The sequence below is a fragment of the Perca flavescens genome, chromosome 1 (genome assembly GCF_004354835.1).
Source record: "Perca flavescens isolate YP-PL-M2 chromosome 1, PFLA_1.0, whole genome shotgun sequence".
NCBI classification, from domain to species: domain Eukaryota; kingdom Metazoa; phylum Chordata; class Actinopteri; order Perciformes; family Percidae; genus Perca; species Perca flavescens.
This window is the reverse complement of record NC_041331.1, coordinates 28,347,124-28,356,039: the sequence shown is the minus strand read 5'-3', so window position 1 is coordinate 28,356,039 and position 8,916 is coordinate 28,347,124. Positions and strand designations below refer to the sequence as shown.

At 41.2% G+C, this 8,916-nt stretch overlaps 1 protein-coding gene across 2 annotated transcripts in view; it reads right to left on the bottom strand.

Moving 5' to 3' along the window:
• The window catches only part of LOC114557801 (uncharacterized), a 7,070-nt gene extending 1,161 nt beyond the window's left edge, over nt 1-5,909 (bottom strand). Inside the window, exons 1-4 of one of the 2 annotated variants that reach the window (XM_028581468.1) lie at nt 5,790-5,909; nt 2,226-2,439; nt 742-1,778; nt 23-92 (exon numbers count right to left, since the gene is read on the bottom strand). In XM_028581468.1, the coding sequence (XP_028437269.1) occupies nt 23-92; nt 742-1,778; nt 2,226-2,433 (1,315 nt within the window). In that variant the 5' untranslated portion in view covers nt 2,434-2,439; nt 5,790-5,909. The remainder of the gene's footprint in view (nt 1-22; nt 93-741; nt 1,779-2,225; nt 2,440-5,789) is intronic. The other variant, XM_028581475.1, reaches the window with a different exon arrangement.
• Nucleotides 5,910-8,916: the final 3,007 nt, after the last annotated feature.

The following is an 8,916-nucleotide window of genomic DNA, read 5'->3' as shown; positions in this document are numbered from 1 at the left end:
TGAATCTAAATGAAATGTATACCAGGCAGTATCAGGCGAGGACTTGCAGGAAGACTGAGAGTTGTCTCAACGTCAGCTGCAGTGGCAGATACCTGTAGGGAACAAATGCATTATAAAAAATTATAAAAAGGTCAATAATTAGTAAACACTAGGTGAGAGTAACCTAGAGGCGAATAATGTAGGCTTCTACAGTCACCTAAAGTCAAACTGCTATAATAGATTTGGCATTCAAAATTTAAAGGGTAACAGTTTTATTTGTACAGGTCTTGGGGAGACCCTTTTGTGGCTCCCAAGGAAACTGCACATAATCTGATAAATTGCCTCCAGGGATGTCACTCAGTGGCCAAGTTGCATTGTGGATAATGTAGGCACCAGGTTTTGAAAAGGAGAAAGAATATGTCGAATAAAAAAGGTAATATTTCTGTTTCTGCTGTGTTGATCTGATCATTTGCTTTTAAAACGTTCAACAGTGTCACAGTAGGGCAAAGAAGACAAGTGAAATACTTTTTAAAACCTTGCACCTACTTTACCCATAATACAATTTAGCAACTGTGTGACAACATGGAGGTGATTTATCAGTTTACATGCAGCTTCCTCTGAGCCACAAAATAATTTACACTACTGTTTTCACATATGTAGTAGTACTCCCCAAAACTAGTACACACATTAGGTATCTGGACACTTAAGACCGGTGGAGACACCCTTTAAAACACAGGGTTAGAAAGTAAAAATAAAACTTACATCTGTAAAAAGGATCAGCCCGGTTAGGTCCTCTCCAAAGTGTGCCATGAGCAGCTGAACAACACAAAGTGCCATCTCATTATCTTCACCATTAGAGAGGATATCCTTGACATCTTTGTTGGTAGGTTTTCCCCTGAAGTATTCGGTGATGGCTCTTCCACATTCCTCCATACTGAGTTCCAAGCTACGAAGCACACTGATGTCTGTGAGCAACTCAAAATGTGCGTATATATACCTTGGCGTGAAAAGAAAAGGCCATTTGGTTTTCAAATCTTCAATGTCAGGTGGTGGAAGTGTATTTATATGGCGACGTTGTAGAGAGTATGTGAGCTCCATTAGATTTTTAACTTCTGCTCTTTCTGCTCCACTTGCACCCTCCTGTCTGTAAATCTCTTCCAGTCTCTGGCGGTGCTGCTCCACAGTGTCATCAGTTTCTTCTGGGGGTAGCTCTGGCTGAAATCGTGTACATCCATATGTGTCAGTTGGACCCCTCTTGTCTGTAGAGGATCGGTGGTGTAAGAAGCTTCCGTCACGGTTCACATTCTCAATGCGGTTTTTCACTTGAATCAAAAGTGATGTATAACCTCCACCTAGAAGTGACCCATCTGGTGCAATATCAGCAAAACTCTTTGGGTACTGCCTGATGATATTTCGTACCACAGATAGACACTGTGCACGAGTGGGGTTAGCTTCATACCTTCTCATTTCATCCGCGAGTAATCGTACCATCTGGCGTCGCTCCACTGGTTTAGGTCTCTTGCCATCTGCAACTGCAGAACGAATTTCCTGTGGCATTTGTTCCCAAGGGACCTGGAATGTTTCTGGCCATGTTTTCAGTATCTGAGATGTGGAAGGTCTGTTGCTTGGTTCGCTGTTTCTTGCCTGGCTTGAACATGATAAAATGGGCGATAGCTGTGATGAGCTAGAATTATGCGGAGCGCATAATGTTGGTGATGAAGACCCAGACACGGACCAATCACTACTCAGTGATGACGAAGTTGGAATGACTTGAAAATCCAATGTAACTGTCTCCGTTTCTAAAAAACAAACAAACAAACAAAGAATTAAAGGGGCGGCAGGTTGGTGGTTCGATCCTTGGCCCTGCAGTCCCATGTCAAAGTGTCCCTGGGCAAGACACTGAACCCCGAGTTGCCCCCGATGCTGCGCATCGGAGTGTAAATGTGTGTGAATGATTATCTGATGAGCAGGTGGCACCTTGTACGGCAGCCTCGGCCACAGTGTATGAATGTGTGTGAATGGTGAATGGTTCCTGTACCATGTAAAAGCGCTTTGAGTAGTCGTTCAGACTAGAAAAGCGCTATATAAGAACAGTCCATTTACATTTACAATTAGGGCAGATAACTAATAAGCTATATCAGAGTCACTGATGGTGCATTATGTAGTTTTAGAAAAAAGAAATCCCCCAACTGAATAAACAAGAGAATAGAACAAGAGAATGCCACACTAAATTAACCATACATTACCTAATTTGAATGCATCCAGGAGTTTTCGGCGCTGGATAACAGGTAACAGATCAGCAATATCCTCCTGTTGTACATATTTTAAGTCTTCTTTTGACTCCAAGCCGGAGCTCTGAAGTTTCGATATTATTTGCCACTGGGTCTCTTCAGACAGATTTGGCAAGGTCTTGCAGATGATCTCTTTGATTTCTTCACTCATGTTTGCCATCATTCTGGACTAGAGGGAAAGAATGGTGAAGAATTATCAGTGGTGTGCCATGGACAGTGTACTCAGGCAAGGGATAGTAATCTAGCAGATTCTCCTGATTAATACAACAGTAGCTTCTCTGCATCAGTGTGAGGCTGTAAACACCCATGTCTGGAATACGCAGGGCATGATACTTTTCAGCAATAAAATATACTGCTGAATCCTTATGAATGAGAACCACTTTGATTTTTCCAGTAACAAGCCCCTCGTCATCATCATCAATCACAATAAGCATGTTCTTTCTGTATTTTGTCCCCTTCACAGTCACTTCATTGGCTATCAGAGTATTTGTGGACTCAAAATTGTGATGTGCAACTGCTTCTCTGATTACATCATTGTAGTCATCTGAGAAAAACTGTGTGCCCCTCTCCACTGAAACCCCTGGAGGGAAGAAGGAACCAGCACTCAGAAAGGCCTGCAGAAGCTGATGTCTCTCTGCAAGAGTAGAACATGGATTCTTAAAGTTGCGCAATTTTCTCAAACACTGCTTAAAATATGTGTGTTTGCTCTCGAATCTTAAAGTCCATAGGCGAATAAGTGGCCCAAACTGGATAATGAGCTCAGGATAATGACTGACATAATGATGTTTGGGCTTCAGTGGGTTGTCAGGAAAGATTTGCATTCGGCATTGCAAATATTCATCAATCAGAACTCTTAGGTAGGCTATCTGGCCATTTGAAATTGCAGGTGCACAACTGAGGTCCACAACTTCTCTAAGTTGCAAAACCAACTGCCATACTTTGTTGTCACCTGGATTTTTTACTTTGTCTCCGATCAAAACGGGCAACATCCTCAGCAAACACCAATTCTGCACAGCATGACCCCCAAGTTTTCCACCCTCTGGATTAAACTCACACGGTTTGTCATTAGCATCCCTACCGAGATACTTGAACTGATTTATTCGTCGATTCAACTCAAGATAGCTAAACATTTTATCCACCTTAACAAGATGGTTAATGTACATTGCCAGATCAGAGGATACAATACCTTCAAAAAGATCGTGGCCAAGACATGGAGGCAATCCTGGCTGACATACATGGAAGTATTTGAGCGTATTAAACACAGAGTCAAATTTAACACCTCCACTAGATGTAGACTGTCCTTCACTGCTCTGAGCATGACCACTGTATGACTGCACTGTGCGTTTTGTGCCCTGGATAAGAGGATCTGCATGGAATGCTTCTCTGCTGATATCACAATATCTGCAGAAGTGTGAACTCCTGCTGAAGTTCTCCACAAAGCCTCCTATGTTATGTGAGCCAAGGTTGTCGCCTGCAATGGCAAACAACGTTCCCTTGTAGACCTTTCCATCAGACAGGGTAACACCATTGAGCTCAAGATCTTTAAGGTCATTGACGAGGGTGCCCATAACCAAGTCTTGACCAAAATACTTAAAATCGTGTTCTTTACAGAGAAGAACAAGTTGCATTTGATCAGTGCTGGATCTGTTGTGTGGCATTAAATCTGCAAGAGTTAGATACACTGCAAGTATCTTATGTTTTTTCTTTCCAGATCCCAGTGGGTTTACCACTTCAAATGCATCCTGATACAGGATCAAGCTCAGTGATGAGCTCTCCGTCTGGAAGAGCACATTCTCAGCCATATTTTTGCCATCCCACAAATCCTTAAGAATATCCTTAGAACCAATACTGGAGTGTACTTGCTTGTATTGTTCCTGCACTGATTGGCAATGGAATAGAGAATCAATTGTCAGTTTAATAGGAACATACTGGGCAAAACACTCTTTGCCTGCCTCATTCTTACCTAGACAGATCTGAACTGGCTCAACATAGTTGAAGCTGTTCTTGAAAACAGTTTTTCTTTTCTGATCAGTTTTCAGTGGCTGAGTGTTGCAGGTCCTAAAGAGATCCTCAGTTTTCATGACTTCAATCACATTGTTTGTGTCAGCTTCAGAAATCCCAAGTGTAATCAACTTCTCTTTTAGTTTGAAAAGCAAATGTGACTGGCTTATATCATGTATTTCCTGAAAATCTTCAATAATTGTTTGGATGACAGAGGATGGAAGCAAACACTTTGCTTGCAATTTCAAATAAAAAAGGGCTAAATTTTTAAAGAACTGTGATTCATCAGCAATTTCTGGGTAAATCTCTTGTTCATCACCTGCATCACTGGGAGGATCAATCTGCATATCAGACTGATCTTGTTCACTCTCATGGGAAACACAAGGATTTTCAACAGACTCAGCCAAATTTTCCTCAGCACCATTTTTATGTTTCCGACTCATGTGTGATGTGAATGTTGATAAAACTGTAAAGCTCTTGCTACAGTGTCTATAAGGACATGTGACTGTTTTCCCCTCTCTAATGTGTGTTTTCAAATGAGAGTAAAATGCGGTCAAAGTCTCACACCTTGCACTGCAGAAATCAACATGACATGTTAGTTCAACACCAGACAAAGTAGGCCTAACTACATGTTTGTTATGTCTGTAAGTGTGACACTTGAATGTTGAAAAGTTTTGAAAAGTCTGACTGCAATCTGGCAAAACACACTTAAAAGTTAAATTAGGTGTATTTTTATGAATTTTCATGTGCCTTACGTATGTCAATATTGTGGCACAGTTATGACAACAGATCTGACAGGGGAACATTTTGTTACTGCCCGATGGTAAGTTGCTTTTCATCAACAAACATGCATTAGTCTTTATTACGGCTGCTGGCTGCTTTTTAGTGACACCGTATCAGTCTTCACGCAGAAATGTTTACGTCAACCGAGATGTAATGTTAAGATTGTGAAAGAAAAGCCACAAATGATGCAAAACGGTTTGACAATACTCTAAAACAGTTGGGAGAAGTAGGCTGTTTGAGACACAGTGACAGATAACTTAACAAAATGCATTCACAAAGACTCCAGAAAGGCACTATTTTCACACCAATTTTCCGTTTAAACAGAAAAATACAAAGCCTTGATTCAAGTTTCTCTCTTTAACCGAACTAATTAGCTTAATTTTCTTGTTAACTCTTTGTAAAACACACTTCATTAAAAGCCGACACAAAGAAAATAAAATTCACCAGACCATCTCGGTTAGCCGATGTTCCAATAATCCTATGGTTTGGTTGAAATAAATCCTTAATCACCGGGCAAGATGTAATTATTCCAGTAGCCTAATACTATTTTCCTGCTGCCTCCATCTGCCGATTGGCCTCATACCGGTTAACAAGTGTTGTTCCTCGGATACAGACGTTCGGCTAATGTTACCAAAATTAAACAAAAATACACCCAAAAGTTATATTGTTTCGGCTATTCAAATCTAAGCCTCACTGATAAATGACATGTTCAAATGTTAATAAGATTTTAATTACCGTTTATTTGTAGATGCAAGACCCGATGGATGTTGATGAAGAACACTCGATGTGTAGCACATGTCATCTAAATGTTGCGTCCTCTTCTGGAAAATCTCCTATCCAAATGATGGTTCCTGAAGTCCCTCCAGGATTTGATGGCAAATTATTTTTGTATTTTATAAAGAAAATTGACCAAAAGCACTAGCCTCAATTTAAAAGACTAACGTTGTATCAAACTTCTGACCATGCTCCAAATTCCCAAGTCAACACTCAGTTTCCAAAAAATACTGTAGTATCCTGTAATTTAAAACATCAGCATACTGTTTAGGGCCTCTTTCATGTTGCTCCAAGTTAAGCAGCCCACAATGCATTGCTAATTACAGTACTAAACTGTTTAACATGAAAACAGTATTTTAGTGTTGAAAATTGGCTGTAAATTTACAGCAATTGCTTACAGTGTATATATATATACATACACATACACACACCTATACATACATACATACACACACACACACACACACACACACACACATATACCGTCAACACTGCACTAGCTCAGAGAGGCTATCGTTACGTTAGGTGCTGGTGGTCTTGCCGTGGGATTAACTGTACTAATAAAACCGTTGAAACACTGCGGCCACGCTGCTGTGAAAGCTCCCCGAACCGTCATTTATCAGTCTGGCTGTTACCCCTCTCAGTGGCAGCTCCTCCACCCATATCTTTATAACGGAGCTAACTGCTAACCGGAGCTAACCGCTAATCAGAGCTAGCTCGTTGCCAACCGAGCCTTCAGTTCTGCGTGCCTGTATCCATTAACTGCATGTATAGACTCGAGCCCGAGCAAAACCCTTCATTTTATTAAAATGGCTGTAAAAGTTTTAAACTTCGAGTCAGAATTGTTTGAATGACAGAGATCAGCTCAAGGTACAGTGTAGCGTTAGCGTGCTAAGTTGATGCATTCTCTGCGTAGTGCAGACTGATTTGCTCTCGCGAGTCATCAAATCGAGACCAAATCGCAGCCTTTGCGATTAGGAAATTGCGTTTTAACATATCGCGATATTATCGCAAATGCAATTAATTGTTCAGCCCTAGTGCACATTGTTGACATATACTTATAATAAAGCAATGAACGGCGCGGGGATATATAAACTTGGTTACAGTTATCGGTTACAGTGCAGCCGCCCTCAACAGACGTTCTAACGTAAAGTGAACGCACCCTCAACGGGGCAGGGATCATTTCATTGGTCAACACTACAGCTGGCATTCTATTGGTTGTTGACTTTTGGCAGGGTTATAACACAAAAAAATCCAAGCGCGCAGGAGAGATCCGAGAGCAGAAAATTTGCAAGCGAGCAGAATCAGCCTGAGTGCGAGGAGAAGGTTCAAAGCTGAGAGCAGGGAATCTGTCCAAACAACAACATATCTGAGTCTAAGCAGAAAGTTTGAGCACAAGCAGAGCAAATCTAAGCACGAGCAGTGACTATTTGAGTGTGAGAGCAAGGTTTTGAGCGCGAGCAGTGACTATTTGAGTGTGAGAGCAAGAAATCTGAACGTAATATCAGTGAGAAATGCTCTCAAATTGAAATAATGCGCTCTTGACTAATGGCAGTAATATAACTCCATAGGTGTAGTCTATCCACACGTTAGAGTCACACGACAGTTTCCTTCAATAGGTTATCCGTGGCACAATCCACTCGCCATTGTTGAAGGTGTTCCTGGAGCATGTGATCCGTGATGCCGTCACCTAACACCAAGCCTGTAAGAGGAAGACGGTAACCACCATGGATGTGGTGTACGCCTTGAAGAGGCAGGGCCTCACCCTGTATGGCTTTGGAGGTTAAACCTGATCCTGAATCACAAATAAAAGGCTCTTTTAACAGATCAGTCACTCCTGATGCATTCATGCAATACACTGTGATGCCTTTCGGCATGAAGAATGCGCCTGCCACCTTTCGGTGCCTAATGCAGCGTGTATTAGGAAATGTCCCTAACTGCAGTGTGTACCTTCACGACGTGGTAGTCTTCTCCAGTGAGTGGGAGAGTCACATGTCCAGTCCAGTATAGAATAAAGAAACTAAAAAGAGGCTGGTCGACCTGGTTGGTCAGAATAAGTGACGTGGTGGAAAGGATATGGTGGAAATAATAATAATAGTGATGTACAGATTGGAGGAGAGGTTTCCTCTTATGGGAGGGGGTGTTACGTGCTGTGTTTTGGTGTTTTGTGTGTTTTCCTTTTGTTTGCCACTCTCTCCAGGTGTGCGACAACCTATATTATAACAGAGCCACACACTTAATCTAAAGAGAGACTACCCGTTCTGAGTAACAGGCTTTATTACTTATTACTAAGATGCAAAAAAAAGAAAAAGAAACAAACCTAGAGCAGAAATGGATAAAGAAAGGGGTCTTTTGAATGGCAAGTTCAGTTTCAAAGCCCTTTCAGATGGTTCACTCGACAAGACTAAAGTGATTTGCATGTACTGGCGATGTGAATTGAGTTACCACCTGATTACAGTACGTCGAGTCTCAAATACCACTTGAGCATTACAAACTTGAAAAATCTCCATTTTAAAGTACATTTATAACAAACAAAAAATATGCGCTTAATCCCGAGTTAACTATGGAAAATCATGGCATTAATCGCGATGAAATATTTTATTTGACCTCGACAACCCAACTGCATTTTACCGCAAACATGCGACTAGTTAACTTTCTAAAGCAGGCGCAATCGCTTGTTTGCTAAGGGTCGGGTCGGGACTCCAGCATTAACACACTGACAACATTGTATTCAGAATATAAAATATTTTTTATAGGATTTAGCAATCATGCACGCACCTCTCCCTGTGACCGGTGCATATTGACCAGCACGGCAGCTCCTCCAACTTTTAGAAACACCAGCTAGCAGGGCGGTTTTTAGCTTTTTGAGGGCCTGAAGGACAGCACTATTGTTGCCAACTTGGTCTTTGTTTGTGGTGTGACTGATTCCCCTCTAGTCTCTAATCTTTTCAGATGGATTTACAAACAAAACGGTTGATGATTGATGTTATTTATGTCAAAACGCAGCAATACATAAGACATTACAATCTAGAGTGTTTGTGTGACTTTATACATTAGAAGTGAAATATATGAATGCATATTAATCGTG